Source organism: Nicotiana sylvestris, chromosome 6, assembly GCF_000393655.2.
Source record: "Nicotiana sylvestris chromosome 6, ASM39365v2, whole genome shotgun sequence".
Taxonomy (NCBI): Eukaryota; Viridiplantae; Streptophyta; class Magnoliopsida; order Solanales; family Solanaceae; genus Nicotiana; species Nicotiana sylvestris.
Window position 1 is genome coordinate 166,794,687 of NC_091062.1, and position 25,718 is coordinate 166,820,404.

A 25,718-nucleotide genomic window follows, 5' to 3' on the forward strand; every position below is an offset into this window, starting at 1 on the left:
AGAATGCTTGGAAAGCTATAATTAAGCATTGGGTTCGCATTGTTTAGCATTTATTGATGTATTGAAGTCATTATTGTATAGATACAATCGATTTGGAGCCAAATTCGAGAGGAAAAGTGGTAATTGAGGATTGATTTGACCGTGAAAGTTGGAGGTAAGTGTTTGGTCTAACCCTAGTTTGAGGGATTAGGAGTTGAGTCATATTTGCTACTTGCTTCTTGTTGAAGTAAAACGTATAGGCATATACGTTGGTGTCAAGCATGACCGTGGGTCTTAAATTGAAAATGTTGTGTTCTTGAATGATACTTTGTATGCTTAATTAATGATCTTCTATGATTGAGCATTTCCATTAATTGAACTGAGTGCCAGCTAAGTGAGATTGGTTATAGCTGATTCTCCCTTGCCGGAATGACTATTTCGATATTGTTGTTCCCTTGCCGGGAAATTATTATATTGCTTTTGTTCCCTTGCCGGGAAGTTATCATATCCTTTATGTCCCTTGCCGGGATTTCTTGTGATTGTGTGATGAAATGAAAAAGGGAGCGGGTGGTACGCCTACTACAAGATACAATGAAATGGGAGCGGGTGGTACGCCTACCACAAGATATAATGAAATGGGAGCAGGTGGTACGCCTACCACAAGATATGATGAAATGGGAGCGGGTGGTACGCCTACGACAAGATATAATGAAATGGGAGCGGGTGGTACGTCTACCACACGATATGATGAAATGGGAGCGGGTGGTACGCCTACCACAAGATATAATGAAATAGGAGCGGGTGGTACGCCTACCGCAAGATACAATGAAATGGGAGTGGGTGGTATGCCTACCATAAGATATGAGAAATAGGATCAGGTCGCACGCCTGCAACAAGATGAAACAGAAAGTGAAAGTTGCCTTATTTCTCGTTATTCGTGTTAGAAGTTAAATTGTAGTTTCCTTATTATTCTTTGATATTCTGTTTTATCTGCTACCCCCGGAGCATGTTCCCCTTCCCCAGCCTTGATTGCTTATTACCTGTTTACTTTTTCCGCCATATAGTATATAACTGCACAGGTTTATCTGGAGTCTGGTCCTAGCCTCGTCACTACCTCGCCGGGGTTAGGCCAGACATTTACCAGCATATGGGGTCAGTTGTGTTGATGCTACACTCTGTGCTCTTTTGCACAGATCCAGGTCTTGGTCAGCAGCAGTAGCGCGGGAGCCAGCCTTCAGTACAATGAGACACCGAGGTAGCCTTGCAGGCATCCGCAGGCCCGGCGTCTCCTCTATCTTTATTTCAGTCTGTTATCTCATATATTCGAGACAAACAGTTTATATTTTTCTTTCAAATGGTTGTATTTTGTACTCTTAGAAGTTCGTGAGTAATGTGACACCAGTTTTTGGGTAGAGGCATATGTTGATTTCCGCATTATTGTTCAGTTTCTTTAATTTAAGTCTTCTGTATATTTATTTAATTCCGTTGTTTTCATGCTATCACTGATAATTGTTAAAAGAAGTGATTTGTTAATGAAGTAAGCAGTTGAGGATTGGCTTGCCTAGCTCACATTAGTAGGCGTCATCACGACTCCTGAGGGTAAAAAATCTGGGTTGTGACAAGTTGGTATCAGAGCTCTAGGTTACATAGGTCTCACAACTCACGGACAAGCTCAGTAGAGTCTGAGGGATCGGTACAGAGATGTCTGTATTTATCCCCCAGAGGCTACAGAATTATGAAAAATCTCACATTTGTTCTTTCTTGTCGTGCGGATTTGTTCCTCAAATGCTAATTGGATTTCTACTCTGTTCTTTCACAGATGGCGAGAACACGTGCTTCCTCATCTACTACTCAGTAGCCTGAGCCCCCAGCAGTAGCTCCCACAAGGGGCAGAGGGTGAGGTCGAGGCCGTGCTAGAGGCCGAGGTTGGGGCAGAGCTCAGCCCTGAGTAGCAACACCAGTGGCGGAGCCTCAAGTTGATTTTGAGGAGGAGGTTCCGTCCCCAACAGTTTCGATGGGCCCAGCTCAGGTCCCAAAGGGGTTCATTGCCACCCTAGTTCTTCAAGATGCTCTGGTCCGATTGGTGGGCCTCATGGAGAGTGTCACCCGAGTAGGTTTGCTTCTTGCAGCACCAGCTACTTCTCAGGCTGGAGGAGGGGCTCAAACTCCTGCTACGCGCACTCGGAGTAGGTAGCTCCTCAGATTCAGACTCCAGCGGTTCAGCCAATTGGAGCAGTTCAGCCGGGTGTAGTAGCTCAGACCGGTGATGGAGCAGCTATGTCTGCCGATGCTTTGTGGAGGCTGGATAGGTTCACCAATCTCTTCACTACTACTTTCAGTGGTGCTTCTTCTGAGGATCTCCAGGATTTTCTATACAGTTGCCATGAGGTTCTCAGGAACATAGGTATTGTTGAGACCAATGGGGTCAATTTTGCTATATTTTGCTTGCCTGGATCCACCAAGACTTGGTGGAGGGATTATTGCTTAGCTAGACCAGCCGGTTCGCCAGCCTTGACTTGGGAGCAGTTTTCAGTGTTGTTTCTGGAGAAGTTTCTCCCCGTTACTCAGAGAGAGGCCTATCGGAGGTAGTTTGAGCGCCTCCAGTAGGGTTCTATGACGGTCACCCAGTATGAGACCAAGTTCATCGATCTAGCTCGTCATGCTCTTATCATACTTCCCACCGAGAGAGAGAGGGTGAAGAGGTTTATTGATGGTCTTATTCAGCTGATTCGTCTTCAGATGGCCAAGGAGGTCGGGAGTGAGATCACTTTTAGGAGGCGGCCAATATGGCCCACAGAGTTGAGGTGGTTCCGTCGCAGGGAGGTGGTCATGGGTCGGATAAGAGGCCCCGTCATTCAGGCAGATTCAGTGGTACCTCTTCTGGAGGTAGAGATTCATATGGTAGAGGCCACCTCTTAGGCTCTTTCAATCAGTTCTTCAAGTTTCTCACGGTGTTTCAGGTAGTCGTGGTCCTCCGATGCAGTATTTTGATCAGTAGTCCTTCAGTGCACCACCAGCACCTATCAGTGCACCACCGCTTCAGAGTTTCCAGGTTGTCAGCCCCAGTAGCCGAGGGCTTGTTTTACTTATGGCGACACGAGGCACATTGCTAGATATTTCCCTCGAGCTTCGAGTAGTTCTCCGCATCAGGGTTCTTGTGCTATGGTTCAGGCTCCAGGTGTTCCACAGGCCACCCAGCCAGCTAGGGGTAGGGGTAGAGGTGCTAGAGGTGGAGGTAGAGGTCCTAGAGGTGGCACTCAGGCTGCCAGAGGTGGAGGCCACAGCAGCATGCCATCCTAGAGAGGTAGTTCAGGGTGGTGGGGCCCAACCCCGATGTTGCGCCCTTCCATCTAGGCCCGAGGCTGAGGCTTCAGATGCAGTCATTACAGGTACTATTCTGGTTTGTGATAGAGATGCTTCAGTGCTATTTGATCCAGGGTCTACGTATTCGTATGTGTCATATTATTTTGCACCGTACTTGGTTATGCCTAGTGATTCGTTGAGTATTCCTATTTATGTGACTACCCCGGTGGGTGATTCTATTGTGGTCAATCGAGTTCATCATTCTTGTATTGTGGTGATTGGGGGTCTTGATACCTGTGTTGATTTATTGCTTTTAGACATGGTCGACTTCGATGTTATATTGGGGATGGACTGGTTATCACCTTACCACACTATCTTGGACTGTCATGCCAAGATTGTGACCTTAGCTTTACCGGGTATGCCTCGTTTAGAGTGGAGAGGGGATCCTAGTCATTCTACCCGTAGTGTTATCTCGTATGTGAAGGCTCGGCATATGGTCGAGAAGGGGTGTTTGGCCTATTTGGTGTATGTTCGCGATTCTAGTGCCGAGGTTCCCTCTATTGATTCTGTGCCTATTGTTCGCGAGTTTCCTGAGGTTTTCCCTTCAGACTTGCCGGGTATGCCACCCGATAGGGATATTGACTTCTGCATTGATTTGGCTCCGGGCACTCAGCCCATTTTTATTTCGCCGTATCGCATGGCCCTGCCTGAGTTGAAAGAGTTGAAGGAGCAGTTGTAGGACTTGTTGAGAAGGGTTTCATTAGACCCATTGTTTTGTCTTGGGGTGCGCTGGTGTTGTTTGTTAAGAAAAAGGATGGTTCGATGAGAATGTGCATTGATTACCAACAGTTGAACAAGGTCACCATCAAGAATAAGTATCCACCACCGATGATCGATGATTTGTTCGATCAGCTTCAGGGTGCCAAGGTATTTTCAAAGATTGACTTGAGATCCGGCTACCATCAGTTGAGAATTAAGGCATCCGATGTCCCTAAGACAGCATTTCGCACTCGGTACGGGCATTATGAGTTCTTGGTTATGTCATTTGGGTTGACAAATGCCCCAGTAGCTTTCATGGATTTGATGAACCGGGTGTTCAGGACTTATTTGGACTCGTTCGTGATAGTCTTCATTGATGATATTATGATATATTCCCATAGCCGGGAGGAGCACGAGAAGCATCTTAGAGTGGTTCTTCAAACTCTGAAGGATAGTCAGCTATATGCAAAGTTCTCGAAGGTGAGTTCTGGTTGAGTTCAGTTGCATTCCTGGGTCATGTCGTATCAGCAGAGGGTATTCAGGGTGACCTGAAGAAGATTGAGGCAGTCAAGAACTGGCCTAGACCCGATCAGCTATAGAGATTCAGAGTTTCTTGGGATTGGCAAGCTACTATCGTCGGTTTGTGGAGGGGTTCTCATCTATTGCAGCCTCGATGACCAGGTTGACCCAGAAGGGTGCCCAGTTCAGATGGTCGGATGAGTGTGGGGCGAGCTTTCAGAAGCTCAAAACAGCTCTGACTACGGCATCGGTGTTAGTATTGCCCACAGGTTCAGGGCCTTACACAGTCTATTGTGATGCTTCCCGTATTGGGCTTGGTGCAGTGTTGATGCAAGATGGCAAGGTCATTGCCTATGCTTCGAGGCAGTTGAAGATTCATGAGAAGAACTATCCAGTACATGATTTAGAGTTGGCAGCCATTATTCACGCATTGAAGATTTGGAGGCATTATCTATATGGCGTGGCATGTGAGGTGTTCACTGATCACAAGAGTCTTCAGTATTTGTTCAAGCAAAAGGAGTTGAATTTGAGGCATAGGAGGTGGTTGGAGTTGTTGAAAGATTATGATATCACTATCTTATATCACCCGGGAAAGGCCAATGTGATGGCCGATGCTTTGAGTAGAAAGTCAGCCAGTATGGGCAGTCTTGCTTATATTTTGGTCGGTGAGATGCCGCTTGCTTTGGATGTTCAGGCTTAAGCCAATCGATTTGTGAGGTTGGATATTTCTGAGCCTAGTCAAGTATTAGCTTGCACGGTCGCTCGTTCTTCGTTATTGGAGCGCATCCGTGATCGGCAGATTGATGATCCCCATTTTTGTGTCCTTAGAGACACGGTGCAGCATGGAGGTGCCAAGTAGGTTACCTTAGATGCTGATGGAGTTTTGAGATTGCAGGGTCGAGTTTGTGTGGCTAATGTGGATGGGCTTCGGGAGTTGATTTTAGAGGAGGCTCATAGTTCCCGGTACTCTATTCATCCGGGCGCCGCGAAGATGTGTCAGAATTTGCGGCAACATTATTGGTGGCCTAGGATGAAGAAGGATATTGTGGCATATGTGGCACGGTGTTTGAATTGTCAGCAAGTTAAGTATGAGCATCAGAGGCCTGGTGGATTGTTTTAGAGGATTGAGCTTCCCGAGTGGAAGTAGGAGCGGATCACTATGGATTTCGTTGTTGGGCTCCCGTAGTCTCGGAGGAAGTTCGACGCAGTATGGGTCATTGGGATAGGCTGACCAAGTTAACACATTTCATTCCTATGGCAGTCTCCTATTCATCCAAGAGGTTAGCTGAGATCTATATCCGGGAGATTGTTCGCCTTCATGGTGTGCCTGTGTCTATCATTTCAAACCGAGGTACGCAGTTTACCTCGCGTTTCTAGAGAGTAGTTCAGCGAGAGTTGGGCAGTCAGGTGGAGTTGAGTACATCATTTCATCCCCAGACGAAAGGTCAGTCCGAGCGAACTATTCAGATTCTAGAGGATATGCTTCGAGCTTGTGTCATTGATTTTGGAGGTTCGTGGGATTAGTTTTTGCCTTTAGCAGAGTTTGCCTACAACAACAGCTACCAGTCGAGTATCTAGATGGTTCCTTATGAGGCTTTATATGGTAGGCAGTGTCGATCTCCGGTTGGATGGTTTGAGCCAGGAGAGGCTCGGTTGTTGGGTACGGATCTGGTTCAGGAGGCCTTGGACAAGGTCAGGATCATTAAGGATAGGCTTCGTACAGCTCAGTCCATGCAAAAGAGATATACAGATCGTAAGGTTCGGGATGTGGCTTTTATGGTTGGTGAGCGGGTATTGCTCCGAGTGTCGCCTATGAAGGGTGTGATGAGATTTGGGAAGAAGGGCAAGCTTAGCCCTAGGTTCATTGGTCCGTTTGAGATTCTTGATCGAGTGGGAGAGGTGGTTTATAGACTTGCATTGCCGCCGAGCTTATCAGTCGTGCATCCAATGTTCCATGTGTCCATGCTTCGGAGGTATCACGGCGATCCATCCCACGTGTTAGATTTCAGCACTGTCCAGTTGGACAAGGACTTATCCTATGAGGAGGAGCCGGTAGCTATTCTAGACCGGCAGGTTCGTCAGTTGAGATCCAAGAGTTTCCCTTTTGTTCGTGTTCAGTGGAGAGGTCAGCCTCCTGAGGCATCGACCTGGGAGTCCGAGTCTGATATACGGAGCCGTTATCCTCATCTTTTCCCCGACTCAGGTACTTCCTTCTTCTGTCCGTTCTTCTGTCCGTTCGAGCCGTTTTGACGAAGGGAAATCCTTCTATGCGAACGCGTAACCCAGGACGCGAACGCGAGGCAATGGGGGGTTTATACCTTCGCGAATGCGGACCTGGCCACGTGAAGGCCAAGTGGCCTGGGCAGGGGAGTGGGCAATTACCCTACTCGAACGCGACCGGTTGGACGCGAACGCGAGGGCTCGAGGGGATCCTTCTCCGTGAACGCGAGCCCGTCCATGCGAACGCGAAGGCTTATCCAACCTGACCCATCGCGAACGCGAAGGGTCTATCGCGAACGCGAAGGGCATTTTTGTCCAGTGATTTAAAAGACCAGAAATAGAACCATTACGGGATTTTCACAAAACTTCACAAACTTTTTCTTCTCCAAAATTCTAGGGCGACTTTTGAAGCATCTTTTCACCATTAACTCATGTGTTAGTAATCTTTAACTCGTTTTCTTCATTTTCCATCAACATTTATTGAAATTCTAGGCCTAAAACATGTGATTAAGGGTAGAAGTTAGGAAATTGGGTATAGTTAGGGCTTTTTTGATTTTTCTTGATTAAGACCTCGTTTTGGGGTCGAATTTGAAAACTAATTATATATATGCGGGCTCGTGGGTGAATAGGTGATTTGATTTTGGTCCAAACCTCGTGTTTTGACCAAGCGGGCCCGGGGTCGATTTTTGGGATTTTGGGAAAAATGCTTGGAAAGCTATAATTAGGCATTGGGTTCGCATTGTTTAGCATTTATTGATGTATTGAAGTCATTATTGTATATTTACAATCGATTTGGAGCCAAATTCGAGAGGAAAAGCGGTAATTGAGGATTGATTTGACCGTGGAAGTTGGAGGTAAGTGTTTGGTCTAACCCTAGCTTGAGGGATTAGGAGTTGAGTCGTATTTGCTACTTGCTTCTTATTGAAGTACGACGTATAGGCATGGTGACGAGTATCTATACGTTGGTGTCAAGCATGACCGTGGGTCTTAAATTGAAAGTTGTTGTTTTCTTGAATGATACTTTGTATGCTTAATTAATGATCTTCTATGATTGAGCATTTCCATTAATTGAACTGAGTGCTAGCTAAGTGAGATTGGTTATAGTTGATTCTCCCTTGCCGGGATGACTATTTCGATATTGTTGTTCCCTTGTCGGGAAATTATTATATTGCTTTTGTTCCCTTGCCAGGAAGTTATCATATCATTTATGTTCCCTTGCCGGGATTTCTTGTGATTGTGTGATGAAATGAAAAAGGGAGCGGGTGGTACGCCTACCACAAGATACAATGAAATGGGAACGGGTGGTACGCCTACCACAAGATATAATGAAATGGGAGCGGGTGGTACGCCTACCACAATATATGATGAAATGGGAGCGGGTGGTACGCCTACTACAAGATATAATGAAATGGGAGCGGGTGGTACGCCTACCACGAGATATAATGAAATGGGAGAGGGTGGTACGCCTACCACGAGATACAATGAAATGGGAGCGGGTGGTACGCCTACCACAAGATATGAGAATTGGGATCGGGTTGCACGTCTGCAACAAGATGAAACAGAAAGTGAAAGTTGCCTTATTTCTCTTTATCCGTGTTAGAAGTTAAATTGTAGTTTCCTTATTATTCTTTGATATTCTGTTTTATCTGCTACCCCCGGAGCATGTTCCCCTTCCCGAGCCTTGGTTGCTTATTATCTGTTTACTTTTTCCGCCATATAGTATATAACTGCACAGGTTTATCTGGAGTCTGGTCCTAGCCTCGTCACTACCTCGTCGGGGTTAGGCCAGACACTTACCAGCACATGGGGTTGATTGTACTGATCTTACACTCTGTGCTCTTTTGCATAGATCCAGGTCTTGGTCAGCAGTAGTAGCGCGGGAGCCAGCCTTCAGTCCAGTGAGACACCGAGGTAGCCTTGCAGGCGTCCGGCGTCTCCTCTATCTTTATTCCAGTCTGTTATCTCATATATTCGAGACAAACGGTTTATATTTTTCTTTCAAATGGTTGTATTTAGTACTCTTAGAAGTTCGTGAGTAATGTGACACCAGTTCTTGGGTAGAGGCATATGTTGATTTCCGCATTATTGCCAATTTATTTAATTTATGTTTTCCGTATAATTATTTAATTCTGTTGTTTTCATTCTATCACTGATAATTGTTAAAAGAAGTGATTTGTTAATGAAGTAAGCAGTTAAGGGTTGGCTTGCCTAGCTCACATTAGTAGGAGCCATCGTGACTCCCGAGGGTGGAAAATCCGGGTCGTGACAAGAATCAAGTTTGTCTTTTCACATCTCTTAATAACTAAAGTCAAGTGGTAAAGACAATCTTCAAATGATTTGCCAAAGAGTGTGAAATCATCCAGAAAAATTTCAAGAAATTTTTCAGCCATGTCAGAAAAAATTGCTGACATGCAACGCTAAAATGTAGCAGGGGCATTGCACAGACCAAATGGCATTCTCTTGTATGCATATGTTCCATGAGGACATGTGAAAGTTGTCTTATATGATCTTCGGGTGCAATTGATATTTGGTTATACCCTGAATAGCCATCAAGAAAATAGTAAAAACCATATCCTGCATTTCTTTGTAACATTTGATCAATAATTGGTAAAGGAAAATGATCTTTTCTGGTAGCATCATTGAGACGTCTATAATCAATACAGACTCTCCATCCTATAACAGTCCTCCTAGGTATGATTTCATTATATTCATTCTTTATAACTGTCATACCTCCTTTCTTTGGTACTACCTGAACTGGACTTACCCAAGGGCTATCTAAAATTGGGTAAATAATACCTGCCGCTAGAAGCTTGACAATCTCCTTTTTCACCACTTTCTACATTGCAGGATTCAATCTCCTTTGGGGTTGGATTATTGGCTTGTAGCTATCTTCCATGAGGATTCTATGCGTACAAATTGCTGGACTAATCCCTTTGATATCCTTTACAGTCCACCCTAAAGCTCCTTTGTGTGCTTTTAAGACTTGAATAAGTCATTTTTCTTGTTCTGCAGTCAAAAAAGATGAAATAATTACTGTGACGACCCGGCCCGTCGTCTCATGAGTTACCTCCCCGTTTTCCCCATTTTATGTTTCTTCATGCTTTGTTATCCGTATCTTGTATGATCAAGTTAATTTGGAGTGGTTTTGGTAGGAAATGAGACACTTAGTCTCTTTTAAGAAGGCTTAAGTTGGAAAAGTCAACCAGACGTTGACTTATGAGTTAGAGGGCTCGGATGTGAATTCCGATGGTTCGGTTAGCTCCGGGAGGTAATTTGTGACTTAGGAGTGTGATCGGAAGTGGTTTTGGAGGTCCGATGTAGAATTTGGCTGGAATTGGCGAAGTTAGTATTTTGGCGATTTCCGGTTGATAGGCAAGATTTTGATCCGGGAGTCGGAATGGAATTTCGAGAGTTGTTGCAGCTTAGTTAGGTGATTTGGGATGTGTGTGCAAAATTTTAGGTAATTCGGACGTGGTTGGGTTGGGTTTCTGATCGAATGCGTGTTTTGGAAGTTTTAGAAGAACTTAGGCTTGAATTCGATGTAATTTGATGGTTTTGGTGTTAATTGAGGTGTTTTGATGATTGGAACAAGTTTGGATGATGTTTTAGGATGTGTTGGTGCTTTTGGTTGAGGTCCCAGTGGCCTCGGGTGAGTTTCGGGTGGTTAAACGGATTATTTCATCTTTGGAAAAGTTGTAGATTTTTGTTTAGCTTCAGCTGTGCACCAGAAAATTTCTGGTGCGAGGAGTCCTGTTTCGAAGCTCATATCTTGAAATATATAAGGAATTCGAAAAGGTGCAAAACACGAAAGTTGTAGCTCTTGAATTCTAGTTTCCAGAAAGTTAAATCATTCATGATTTAGATATTATATCAGAAAGTTATGGTGAATCGAATATGGCTGGTGGATCAGTTTTGACAGAATTTTCTGATGCACTTTAGAAGCTCATATCTCGGAATATATAAAGATTTATATGGTGTACAACCTATCAAATTAAATATCTTTGAGTCTAGTTTTTAAATATTTAAACCGTTTGTCATTTGAATATTTCCACAAGGAGTTATAGGCATTTTAACATAAGGTGTACAACAGGGAAAATGGTAAGAGGATGTACAACTTGCACAACGCAAGGTACACCTCGGTGAAGCCTGGGCAGAATGTTTTTAAGTGCTCTTGTCCGCGATTTGGGTCCATTTTTCAGCCATAGTTAATCATTTTGAGAGCTTTTTGAAGGATATTGAAGAGGGATTCAAGGAGAAATGTTTGGAGGTAAGAATTTCGGACCTAAAACTCATTTATATTATGAAATCCACCTAGAAAATCATTGAATTCTTGCTAAAAATGGAAGAAATAGGGCTTGGGATTTTGAGATTTTGATTGGGGATTTGGAAGACCATTTGAGGTAGGATTTGAGATCTTTTGGTATGTATGAACTCAAGGGGAGATAAGGAACCCGTTGATGTAAAAATTTCTGAATTTCGAGAAGTGGGTCCGGGGCTCGGGTTTTGCCAATTTCGAGAGTTTTGATATTTTTCGATTGTTTTCGATTGGGTATTGTTTCTTTAGCATAATGTGACATGTTTGATTTTGGTCAGATTCGACGTGCGAGGAGGCCAATTTGAGAGGCAAGGGCATAGCGAGCTAGAGCTTTGGCCAGTTTGAGGTGAGTAATAATTTTAAATGATGTCATGAGGGTTTGAAACCCTGGATTTTGCACAGCGTAGTGCTATACTGAGATGAGACACACGTTGCGTGATGAGCGTGGGGTTCATTGCTACTGGGGATTGTGACTTGGTCCATCCCAACTGATATTTTCACTACATTTTGACTGAGACTTATGCATTGTCATCCTGACTTGGGCTAGTTGCCATGTTTGGGGCCTTGTGTCGACCTGTAGAACCCTTATGGGATTTTTGACTGGTTTTCCTCACTTATTTGCTAAAAATCATATCCTCAGTCATGTTTCTAATTGTTTAAAAATGATATGAACCGGGTTATGAAATGTTAACCATAAATGAGAGAAATATGTGGGCTGAGATCCCTACCTTATATTATTGTGCCCAAGAGGCTGTGATTATAATGACTGAGAGGGGTTGAGGACCCAATAGTGAGGATATTATATATGATATTGGATCGGGCTGCACGCCGCAGCAAATACATATATTGGATCGGGCTGCACGCCGCAACAAATACTTATATGGACCGGGCTGCGCGCCGCAACAAATATGCAAATACATATATTGGATCGGGCTGCACGCCGCATCAAATACTTATATGGACCGGGCTACGCGCCACGACGAATATGTAAATATATATATATGGATTGGGCTGCACGCTACAGCAATATAGCGCTTGGGCTGTAGGAGCCCCTCCGGAGTCTACACACCCCCAGTGAGCATAGTTAACTATTATTATTATGAATCGGACTGTGCACCATAGCGATATACAGATCAGGCTATACGCCGCAGCGATATATATATATGTTTCGATTTCGGTTATTGTGAGAAGTATATGAATTGAGTATTGAGGGTAAGAAGTAAGTAAATGAACAGAAATGCTCGAGGAGCAAATTTATACTGGATTAATGCCTGTCAAATTACCTGTTTTCACCTGGTTCAAAGAGTTTCAATCAATTTTCTTTACTACTTGCTCTTTAAATGGTTTTACTGCTTTGATATAGAACTGCTTAGTGCCTTTACGTGATTTCATATCGTCAGCCATTATTTATTGTTATTACTCACTGGATTGGAGTACTCACATTACTCCCTGCACCGTGTGTGCAGGTACAGGTGTCCCTGAGGTGTAGAGCGAGCTTTCCTGCCGTTCAGTTTTTCATCGGAGTTATCGAGGTAGCTGCATGGCGTCCGCATACCCGATTTCTCCCTCTATCTTTCTTTACTATTCCGTATTTTAGACATATTTCTGCATTAGGCTGTTGAAACCTTGTATTAGAGGCTCAGACTTGTGACACCAGATCATTGGGCATTTGTAGAGATTTCATTATGGCCTTCCACATATTTCAATCTTTTATTTCAGACTTCTACTTATATTAAATTGGTATCTATTTCTGAAAATTGGTAATGAATTCTAATAAGAAGGGATTGTGAGTGGTAATTGGTCGGGCTTGCCTAGCATCGTGTTGGGCGCCATCACGACCGGGATTGGGGTCGTGACAATTACTAGAAATAATTCTTGCTCAAGATAAACATATTTTAAATGAGAGGGAAGAACTTTGAGTTCAATTTTTGGTTGAACTTCTTCTGACTGCATCTCCTTATCCTCAGAATCTTTTTCCAGTATTTCAGCTTCTCACTTAATTATGGGATCATCATCTTGTGTGGTGCCTGATTTGGTCAAACATCTTTTTATTGAGTCTGAAATTAATTGATCATCTTTGAATTCATCTGCAAGATCACTAATCATGTCAATAGAAAAGCATGAAGATGATGCCTCATTTCCTGAAAATCTTAGTATCTTTTGCATATAAAAAATGACTCTTTCTTCATCTACTCTCAAGATTAGTTGTCCTTGATGAACATCTATGATTGCTCTTCCTGTAGCAAGAAATTGTCTACCCAAAATTATCGGTTCATCAGGACATTCTTTCATTTCAAGTACTATAAAATCTACAGGGAAAACAAACTTATCTACTCTAACAAGCACATTTTCAATTATTCCCTTAGGTTTCTTAGTACTTTGATCTGCAAAATGAAGAGAAACACGTATGTCCTTCATTTTACCAAGATCCAATTTTCTAAAGATAGAAAATGGCATCAAATTTATTGAAGCTCCAGAATCGCAAAGTGCCTTTTCAAAATATACACCTCCCAAAGTGCATGGAATGATAAAACTGCCAGGATCACCAAGTTTTTGTGGTAGCTTATTTTGAAGTATAGCACTGCATTTTTCAGTAAGTATTACCACAGAAACTTCTTCCAATTTCTTTTTACTTGAACAAATTTATTTTAAAAATTTAGCATATGAAGACATTTGCAACAAAGCATCAGTAAAAGGAATATTAATATGAATTTTTTTTAAGATTTTCAAAAATTTGTGGAAAAGGAATTGTCACTGGTGGGGCAACCATTTTTCAGAAATTTTTTCTTCCTTATTCTTTATTTCTTTTTCCTTTGATGGTTCAGATGGTTTTTCAAAATTATTACTCTTGTCTACCTGTTGTTTTGTCTGGTTCTTTTCTTGTCTGTCTGCATAAGGTTCATCAAGTTCCTTACCTGACCATAAAGTGATGGCCTTAAGGTGCCCCTTTGGATTTTTCTCTATATTGCTTGGTAAGGGACCCTGAATTTTTTCTGACACAAGAGCTGCCAATTGGCTTAACTGAATTTTCAGATTTTTGAGGGATGAGTTTTGGGTTTCCATCTTTTCATCAGTGACCTTAATATACTTGTACAAAAGGTCATCAAGACTTGGATGATCTTGTTGGGGCCTCTGCTGGTATGACCCTGTTTGTTGATATGGTCCTGCTTGCTAATAAGGTCCGTAACTCGGCTGCCCACGATTTTGACTTTGGTATCCCGGCGGACCCTGTACCTGTTGTTTCTGGAAGCTTTAAGAGTTTTCTGCACCATTTAGGTTACTCCACTGAAATCCTGGATGCTTCTGTGCCATTGGACTCCCAAAAAGATGTGACTTGTAACTGATGAAATTAACTTGTTCATCCGTTTGATTGGTTGCTTGACATTCATGGTTCTGGTGGTTTCCTCCACTCATGTCACAAGCCTCAGATTGGTTTGATTGTTGTGTATTCACCTGAAAAGATTCAAACTTTTGTGCCAAAGAAACAACCTGTTGTGTTAGTGTATTAAAAGCATCAACCTGATTTACCGTAGCAACCTTTTTAATGATTACACACTCAGATGTCCATTGGATAGCATTCTCTGAAATTTCATTCAACAGTTGCGACGCTTCCTCTGTGGTTTTTCCCATTACAGAACCTCCTGCAGCTGCATCTATCACATTTCTAGTAGAAGATTTTAACCCGTGATAGAAAATGTACAATTGCATATGTTCAGGAATATCATGGTGTGAGAATTTTCTTAACATTGCTTTTAATATTTCCCAAGCTTGATAAACTGACTCAGTGTCAGTCTGCAAGAAATTAGATATGTCTTGTCTTAACTTTGTTGTTTTAGCAGGGAAAAAATATTTGTTTAAAAACTTTTGAGTCATTTGGTCCCATGTCGTAATGGACCCTTGAGGCAAACTTTGCAACCAAGTCTTGGCATCACCTTTTAAAGAAAAAGGAAATAGCCTTAACTTGATAGCTTCAAGAGGTACTCCATTATATATAGCAGTTTTTACAAGTTCTAGAAAATCAATTAAATGATTATGCGGGTCTTCACTTGTATCACCAGTGAAGATACAAGATTGGTGAATTGTCTGAATCAGGTCGGTCCTAATTTCAAAGTTGTTGGCTGCCACTGGGGGCTTCCTGACACTAGATTCACAGTTGAAGCGATCAGGTCTAGCATACTCCCTAAGGATTCTGTTTGTTGGCCTTGGCGCCACTTCATCAAATTGCTCATCTACATGAACTGGTGGTAGGATCCCAAGTGGGTTAATGTCCTCAGCTTCTTGGTTTTCCATTTATTTACAAGATGCTCCTTGAGAAGACGATGTTTGTTCTTTTTTGCACAATCGAATAAATCTTTCAATTTCAGGATCGTAACTGATCAACTCTTTTGTAGAAGAGCGGGTCATAAACTACTTAAAATTCTTAAGTAAAGAAAGTACAAGGAAAAAAATTAAGTATATAAAAATTACAAAAATGATAAAAATAGTAGGTGTTTAGCAAAAATAATTGTACAATAATTTTATTATCTATAGAGAATAATAATATTTTACTCAAACTTATAACAAGATAGTTATAAAGAAAAACAAAACGATGCAACAGTGAACTATGACAAGAAACAATACTATAATACTATTATATATGGAAAAGGTAATTAGTGATAGTACATATAGTTGGAATGGTCATAAGAATATTTTTCAGCAGTAAAAAAAACTTCAATATGAAAGAACTAACAATAGTATAACAGTTATAAATATACACGTTATAAAAACAGTAAATAATGGTTATAACACTATTATTATGATAAAGGAGAGAGTACTAATAGCAATATGTATAATTTGCTAAAAACAGTTAATGATGGAACTAGAAGGAAGAAATAAAGAAAAAACTTTTACAATACCATTATGAACATAAACATTACATTAGGATTAATATCACAATAGTAGTTATAGCACTTGATTAGTGAAAATATTAACTGAAACAAAAATAACAGTAATAAATTCTCAAATTAGTAACAAAATATTTAATCTGAAGTAGATATATGCCAATCCCCGACAACGGCGCCAAAAATTTGACGAGGCCAATGTGTATAGGATTTTCCTGCTCGTGCTTTGTTAAATTATAGTATAGTTTATGATATCGTCCCACCGAAATTGGAACATCTATGCTACATACTTTTAATATTTCAACTACTATTTGAGAGAATCAGATTGATGAAAAGTTTGTGAAATTAAAACTTGTTAAATACTTAACAAAATTAAATAACTTTCGAAAGATTTGTGATTTAAAAGAGTTGGGAATCGTTGAATTCACTTGATAATATATTATAATAAAATCTCACTTTCTAAATGTATTTCTCTAAAGGATAATTGCTTATTGCTAATACAATTATATCTTATCTCACCAAGAATTAATCAACTAATAACACTCTGTGAGGTTATGTAATTAATTGAGTTAAAATTGGTGACGGTTAAATCGAAATATATTCTGGTCTGAATTGTGCTAAAGATATAAAAACTTCGTGAGAATATTTTCACTAAATCAATACTCCTGCGACTACAATTCCTCCCTGAGAATTAAAATTGAGGTAAGTAAGATTACAGACTTTTAATAATATCTTACTAATAATTACTCTCACTTTACTATTTTATTCAATAGTTACTATATATTAATTTTGCTCCGTGAGAATTACAAAAATAATATAAGTGTAACCTAAAGATAAAATATATAGAAGTGCTAACAATGATTAGTTAAAAACTATTATTATAGCACAATATAAAATAGAAATAGAAAGTTCCAAACCAAGAATGTATTAAAACTGAGATAGTATTATAATATATATATATATATATATCAATATATATATATATATCAAGTTTCATCAACTATCCCAACAAAAAAAGATTATTCCATTATGAAGTAAGAAAAAGAACCTAGTTTAGAAATACGAAGAATTGGTACAAAGATATTATTTTTCACAAAAGGATAACTACTAGGACTTAGGAATATTAAAGACAAAATAGAGACCAAGAATAGTTATTCTCTGCTCAAGACTCGATGTCTTCTATTCAAAATTCACACTCTATTTATAGAGTTTTCTTGCCTAAGGTTCTCCATAGTTGCAACTATGGAAATTGTAATTGCAACTATGAAAATTGTAATTGCAACTATGAAAATTATAGGTGCAACTATAACTTTGCCAAATGAGTTTCATTATGCAGAGGAAGAACCATAGTTTCAACTATACTTTGCTAGTTGCAACTATGTAATTTGCTTCATGAATTCCAATTGCCATTGTCGCAACTATGGTGCTATTTTTGCTTCTTCATTCCCAGTTGACTACTCAATTCTCACTATTTTTTGCTTTTTTTCTTTAATTTTCATACGCTCTTCCTCCGGCGAAGTATGTTAGAAAATATGGGAGAACATGGTATATTTATTCATGTTTTATTTAAAATCTTTAATATTTAACATATAAAAATATATGAATAAATTATACCCATCATATACAATTGCTATCATTAATTTCAATTTAGCACATTCAATGAATTGAAGGGTAGAAGCTGAAACCCCTTCATTTAGCTGTAGTCAGGCCAATATTGCAAGGATATAATATTTTTTTCATTAAAGAATATTAGTTTTGAATCATTATATTATGTGAAAGGTTTTTTTTCTCAAAATCAACAAGAGAGAAATTGATTTCTAATTGATAGTTTCTATAGTAACTTTTAAGTGTAACAAAGAGTATATATAAAGAAAAAATTGGTATGACATGAATTTTTTTTTAAATGTAAACAAATTATTTCGAAAAAACTCTTTAATTTTTTTAATTCAAAGACAATAAAAAGATAAGATATTTTTGAACATTAGTAGAGAGTTTTATAATTATTTATAATAGAAGTTATATCATGGATAAACTCAAAAAACCGAAATCTTATGGAATATTTACATAATATCCGGTCATATTTATTGTTTACTTTTTATAGCTAATATAAATAGATATATACTGATAACACACGATTATACACATATTATATATGAATTATATATAAATTACACATCATTCAATTTTTAATTTAAGTGATCGGGTGAGCACCTATTTAGGGTGATTAGATAAAGCCAAAAGAAAAATATGAAATAATTTCAACCAAAGAATAAAAATATAATTAAAGTTCAGACGTAGATAATATTTTATTAAAACGCATCCTTTTATAGTGAAATAAATTAATTTTTTATAACAAAAAATATAATGACATAAAAATAAGATAAAAGAAAATAAATATTGAAAAAAAATGTTAGAAAGATCTAAAAATGAGAAATAAAATATGACAACAAATTTCTTCTTATGTTTCATCTTTGTTGAATATAAAAAATTTGAAAGTTAATCTCATCGATTTCAAATATATATTTTTTTCCAACTCAAATACATAGATTATAAGATAAGGATATCTTAGAATATTTTTTAAATTTACATTATATATTGTTTTTAAAAAATCACTATTACTAACAAACTGATATGATATTCGAATTTGAATTGGAATGCAATTTGAGTAGTTTGCATTGAGGTTAAGCCAAGTATGGTATAGAAAAATAAACTACTTAACAATTTTAAGATAATATATGGAATGTTTTATAATAATAATCAACTAATTTAACATTTAATGATTCAAAGATTTTTTTTTTGTATATATAGGGTATTAAAAATTCAAATTCTGGGGCTATAGATATCGAAACTTAAAGTGGAGTCATACTGAAATAAATCCGGCCAAAGAATCATTTAAATTTTAGATAGCTGATTAAAGAAAATTTTAAACTAATGATAATATCTTCACTTGCATCATTGTAAAGATAATCATTATTATAATATATATAAAGTTTTAGAAATTGAAATTTCAAAATAGAAATATTTTTGAAAGATAAAATCATACCAAATAAGAGTTCAAATCGTAGTATAAGAGTCACGACATAATCAAAGAATTGTTTATATCGTGTCAACCTTTGTGCTTTGTCATAAATATGTGTTATTATTTTACTTTGTGGTTATTTTTAAGTTCCAATGACACCTATGAGAATAGTGCAAAAATAAAATTATCACTACGAGAATTGAGAAAATGTTAGTCTTTTTTCATGTAGTTTTTCTTAATTAATATCTGACGATTATCTATAATTATTTAGAAGGTTTAAATGTTAAGGTTATTTACATATAATTCAAATAACTCAGATATTTAACATGGTTAATGTCAAATATCAAAATGGAGTTAAACAAATTCACTAACTAAAGAATTTTTTATATTTTTAGATAACCAACTAAAACGAGTTTTGAATTAAGAATAATATTTTCAATTACATTATTATAAAAATAATTATTATTGAAAAATAATATTTTAGTAACTGAAATTTTAAGAAAGAAATATTTTTTAAGAGATATCAACACACCAAATAAGAGTTCAAGTAGTAGTAATATAGTTAAGTCTTATCCAAAGAGTCATTCATTGTCTCAACATTTGATTGTTTTGCCATAAATATGAATTATTATTTTGCTTCCTCACTATTTTTAGGATCCAATGACACCGACAAGAATGATATCAAAAAAGAAAAATAGAAGAAATGGTTAATTTTTTTTATGTAGTTAATATCCAATGATTATCTATATTTACTTAGAAAGTGTAAATTTTAAGATTACTAAAATGCAATCCAAATAACTTAAATATTTGACATGATTAATGTTCGCGCATCCGCTCGGGTACTAATACTAGTTGGCATTAAAGAGGAGCTTGAACCTAGGACCCTGTTCCTTGGGTGCAACTATAAATAGTAGGCTCTATTATAATTGTAAAGGCCACGAATTTTCTGACAAACATATGATACTTTTTATTCAAAGCTCAATATAATCTTACCTTCTTGTTTAATAATGTCATCGCTATTGTGCCCGGAAGCCCTGCTCCCGAAATTATCATTTTTGCTATTTTATCTCAATGCCAAGCTAAGTATCATTTTTTTTATCTAATTCATCTATTATTTTAGGATCAAATTAATTCACTTGTCTATAAACTACGTATAAATTTAATTGTACCGTTTTACGGGTAAACATTTTGGCACCTATCGTGGGGCTTAGACAGTTGTATAATTAAGTTGGTCCTTGCCTCTTTTATTAACGTATTTGATTATTTGTTTTTAGCAAACAAATATAGAAAATGGGAGATAATGGTGCTAACAACACACACAACCTTGAGGCTAAAGGAAATCAGCCTCGGCGTGAGGATTCGCTCAGTGATACCCGTAGTGAGGGGAACGAGGTCACTCCGGTCCACGACAGGTGGTACCCGCTACATGTTCGAGAGGCGACACCTGATGATGTTGAAGAAGAACACGTCGTCGAAGCGGTAAAGGTGTTGCAGGAGCAACATAAGGCCATCTTAGGTCATCTCACATGGCAGGATAAGGTTATGATGGAACTCAAACAGGCATTATCGGGTGCTTCCAATAACGTGAATGAACGAGGTACAGTTCCTCTCGATGCTCCCACAAATCAAATAATGAAAAGGATCGACAACAATACCCTCAAGGGTGAAGTAGGATTCGATAGGGCCGGGGGAAACAGTTTCGGTCATAACAACGAGAGTGATCCCTTCAAAAACGAACTCTTACGGTTTATGAGGGAAGTGAACGCCCGCATGGACCAAATTCCGGGCGTACCACTAGTGCTGAAAGGGCCAGACTCAAAGAAGTACACTCAGTTGTCGTACAAACCAAGCTTGGCACTAGAATTGATCCCGAAGTGGTTTAAAATGCTGGACGTACTGAAATATGATGGGACTTCAGATCCTTATGAGCATATTATCACTTATACAACGGCGGTGAAGGGGGAACGATTTAGCTCCCCACGAGATTGAATCAGTGTTGCTGAAGAAATTCAGAGAGACTCTCATGAAGGGAACCTTGACGTGGTGTTCGCTTTTGCCCGAGCATTCCATAGACTCCTTCGAGATGCTTGCGGATTCTTTCATTAAGGCCCATGCTGGAGCCAAAAAAGTGCATGCCCGAAAGGCCGATATATTTAGGATTGCACAAGGAGAGTCCGAGTTGCTTCTGGAATTTGTAACCCGGTTCCAAAAGGAAAGGAAGTTGCTCCCGGCCATTCCGGATAAATGGGCAGCTTAAGCATTCACCAAAAGTTTGAATCCGAGAAGTTTTGATGCTTCCCGGAAGTTGAATGAAAGCTTGATTGAGTTCCAAGCAACAACTTATGCGGATGTTCACAACCAGTACGAGTCAAAGATAAGGATCGAAGATGATCAGTTCGGTTTCCCGACGTCAGTTAAGGGTCGGGAGAAGAATAAAGAGAAATCAAAAAACGATTTCGACATAGATAGACGGTCTTTGAGGAGCCGATTTTTGCCATATGAATGAGATGAAGGACGCAACAGAGGCTTCCGGGCGGTAGATAGGTTCGATAGAAGAACTGATCGCGGCCGAAGTAAAAGGTCATTACAGGAAAAGGAAATGTCATGTTCTCGAGATCCTTCCTACCCAGACTTTCATAATACAACTTCAACATTAGTGTAGTAGAGTTGGTATTGGATATGAGGAACATTAAAGAATCACGATTCATGAAGCCGATGAGATTCGATCCCAACTAAAGGGATCCTAATTTATGGTGCGAATGATTATTGGACTGGGGACTGCCGACAACTGCGCAAAGAGGTTGCAATACTGCTGAAAGATGGCTATCTTGGGGAATTTTTAGGTGACCGGGCTAAAAACAATTACGGCCGCAATTGTGACAACATAGAGCCCTCAAAAGCAAGAAAAGATCCCTCGCGCCCGACATTCAACATGATTTTTTTCAGGGGGGAGGGGCGAGATTAACAGGGTTACCTTCTTGGCGGCAAAAAAGACAAAGGTATCAGTAACCCACAACAAGAGACTCCGGGAAGTAGCTGAAGACGACATGACTTTCATAGACGAACACGGGTGGATTATTGCTACTGCACAATGATCCATTAGTAATTTCTTTAAATGTATTAGATTTTAAAATCAAATGTGTTCTGGTGGATCCAGGGAGTTCGGCCAATATTATACAATTGAGGGTATTGGAGCAAGCCAAACTCACCGGCAACATCATTCCAGCCACAAAATTCTTCGCTAGGTTTAACCTAGCAAGCGTGACAACCCGATGAGAGATCCTACTGCCAACGAATGTCGAAGGGGTGATGAAGACGACCCTTTTTGAGGTGATGGGCTGTAATATTATCCTAGGAAGACCATGGTTGCAAGAGATGAAGGTTGTCACATCAACATATCACCAGTTGCTGAAATTCCTGACTCCCAAGGGAATTAAACAAATAAGATATGACCAACCGGCGGCAAGGGAGATGAATGAGATTTTGGCCTCCAGTAACAAAGGGAAATAGCATGTAGCATAGCAATTATAGAAACCGGTGCCTGCTCCCAAGTCAAGCGAAGTCAACTAGAGGGAAGAGGCATCAGAATCTTATTAGGTTCCAAGGTATTTCTAGGTACCAGAAGAGATGGACTCAACAAAGTCCACAGTGGAAGAGCTTGAGCAAGTCGCATTATTCGAAGAGTTCCCGGAAAGGTAATTCCACTTGGGGGCAGGACTGCACCCCGAACTAAGGTCTGAATTTATTGAATTTCTTAAATTTAACATTGATTGTTTTGCGTGGTCACATATGGATATGACAGGTATCCCCCCGGAAGTGGTCGTACACAAGCTGAGCTTGGGTCCTAGCATCCCTCCAGTAAGACAGAAAAAATGGCCTATTGCCGAGGCTAGAAACGAATTCGTCAAAAAAGAGGTAACTTGCCTACTTGATATCGGTTCAATCCGAAAGGTAAAGTATCCGGAATGGCTAGCTAACGTAGTAGTATTCCGAAGAAAACTAATAAATTTCGCATGTGAGTAGACTATAAGGACTTGAATAAGGCATGTCCAAAGGACTCGTTCCCACTGCCGAATACTGATCAAATGATTGATGTAACGATCGGCATGAGTTAATGAGTTTTCTCGATGCTTACTCCGGGTATAACCAAATTAAGATGAACCTGGAGGACCAAGAAAAAACTTCATTCATAATGAACTTCGGCACATATTACTATAATGTGATGCCCTTCGGGTTAAAGAATGTCGGAGCCACTTATCAGCAGCTCGTAAACAAAATGTTTGAAAAACATATAGGGAAAACCATGGAAGTAGACGATATGCTTGTTAAGTCTTTGAAAGTAGGCGATCATCTTAAACACCTACAAGAAACTTTTGACATTCTAAAGAAGCATAACATAAAGCTTAACTTGGAGAAGTGTGCGTTCTGGGTCAGCTACAGCAAGTTCCTGGGATTCCTGGTGTCACAAAAGGGGATTGAGGTCAACCCCAATAAAATCAAAGTCATCGAAGACATCCCGGATCAACTATCAAGCGTAAAAGAGGTTCAAAGGCTCACATGGAGATTGGCCACTTTGAGCAGGTTCATTTCCTGGTCTTTAGAAAAATGCATCACTTCTTTTCGTTACTCAAAAAGAAAACAACTTCGATGGACCCCGAAATGTCAACATGATTTGAGGGATTTGAAAAGATACTTGTTAAGTCCTCCGCTGTTATCGAAGTCGAAGGAAGGTGAAAATTTGTTAATCTATCTAGCAGTCTCGGAGATAGTAATAAGCGTCGTTTTAGTCTGTGAGGATGAAGGTATGCAATATCCCATTTATTATGTTAGTAGAATTTTAACGGGAGTAGAAACTCGCTACCCACATTTGGAAAAGTTAGTCTTCGCCCTCGTAGTCGCCGCTCTGAAGCTAAGGCCTTATTTTCAGAATCACCCGATAGCTATGGTGACCACATTCCCCCTACAGAATATCCTTCATAAACCCAAACTTTTGGGTGGATTGGCCAAATAGGCCATCGAAATGAGTGAATTTAACATAGAATATAAACCTAGGACTGCGATTAAGTCATAAGTTTTGGCCGACTTTGTGGCCGATTTCAGTCTGGGATTGTGACCTTTGGCTACTAAAGAAGCAGTGATGATGTCAGAATCGACATCCGAAATTTGCACCCTATATATGGACGGAGCCTCAAACTAAAAAGATCTGGGCTCGGTATAGTATTAACCACGCCTTCGGGAGAAACCTTAAGGCATGCCATAAGAACAGTTTCACTGACTAACAATGAAGCGGTGTATGAAGCTTCGATTGTAGGGCTCAAATTGGCCCGGGGTATAGATTCTAAGGTCATAGAAATCAAATGTGACTCCCAGTTGGTGATAAATCAGGTCTACAGGATCTTCGAAGCCAAAAAGGAACGTATGCAGCAATATGTAGTGAAGGTTTAGGCTTTGCTCGCTCGGTTCCGAGAGTGGTCTATCACGCATATCCCGGGGGAAGAAAATGCAGAAGCGGACGTATTATCTAACCTTGGCATGTCAACAGAGATGAGGGGTTCGGACTCCGATACGGTCGTACAACTTATGCGCTCGGTTCTAGACACAAATAGCTACTACGAAGTAAACACAACTAATTTGGTTTGGACTGGAGGAATGAGATCATTGATTACCTCGAGCACGGAAAGTTTCCTAAAGATCCAAAAGCATCCTGGGCGTTGCGCACTAAAGCAGCACAATATAGTTTCAAATGAGGCCAATTATACAGAAAATCTTTCCAAGGCCCGCTGGCCCGATGCTTAGGAGCCTTCGAAGATAATTATGTTCTGCGAGAAGTCCATGAAGAGATCTGTGGAAGTCATTTGGGTGCAGATTCCTTAGTTCCAAAAACTAATAAGGGCAGGCTACTATTGCCCCCGAATGGAAGACGACGCCAAAGCTTTTGTTAAAAAATGCGATAAGTGTCAGCCTATGCACCATTGGTATATCAGCCAGCAGAACCATTGCACTCAATTTTGTCTCCATGGCCATTCATAAAGTAGGGAATGGATATCGTCGGACCATTGCCACCAGCCCCTGGTAAGGTAAGATTTCTTTTAATTTTAACTAACTATTTTTCTAAGTGGGTTGAAGCAGGTCCTTATCAGAAGATCGGCGAGCGCGAAGTGGTGGATTTCTTGTGGGAGAACATAATTTGAAGATTTGGGATACCAAAAGAGATAGCCTGTGACAACATGCCACAATTTATAGGAGCAAAGGTCACAAAGTTCCTTGAACACTTGAAGATTAAAAGGATCACATCTTCGCCCTATCATACGAGCACAAATGGTCAAGTAGAATTAACGAACAAAGTAATTATATAAAACCTCAAAAAGATATTGGAAGCAACTAAAGGAAAATGGCCAGAGGAACTGCTTGGAGTACTATGGGCGCACCGAACAACGGCCAAATCAAGCATATGAGAGACTCTTTTCTCCCTTGTGTACGGAGTAGAGGCCCTGATCTTGGTGGAAGTAGGGTAACCTACCCTGAGATACTTCCAGGCAAATGAACAAGCAAATAATGAAATAATATTGGTCAATTTGGAGTTGCTCGGTGAGCACAAGGACTTGGCGCATATAAGGATGGCATCTCAAAAGCAGAGAATAGAAAGATATTATAATCGAAGAGCCAACCTCCGTAATTTATAAGTGGGAGATTTGGTTTTAAAGAAAGTAACTCAAAATACCCG

General features: G+C 39.7%; 1 protein-coding gene across 1 annotated transcript; it reads right to left on the minus strand.

The window, feature by feature from the left end:
* Positions 1-13,087: 13,087 nt before the first annotated feature.
* Positions 13,088-14,158, minus strand: LOC138871631 (uncharacterized). Its single transcript, XM_070149523.1, has 2 exons — positions 13,863-14,158; positions 13,088-13,727 (listed from the first exon to the last, which is right to left on the minus strand). Exons 1-2 carry the CDS (start codon positions 14,156-14,158, stop codon positions 13,088-13,090), a joined length of 936 nt encoding a protein of 311 aa, XP_070005624.1.
* Between the last annotated feature and the right edge of the window lie 11,560 nt (positions 14,159-25,718).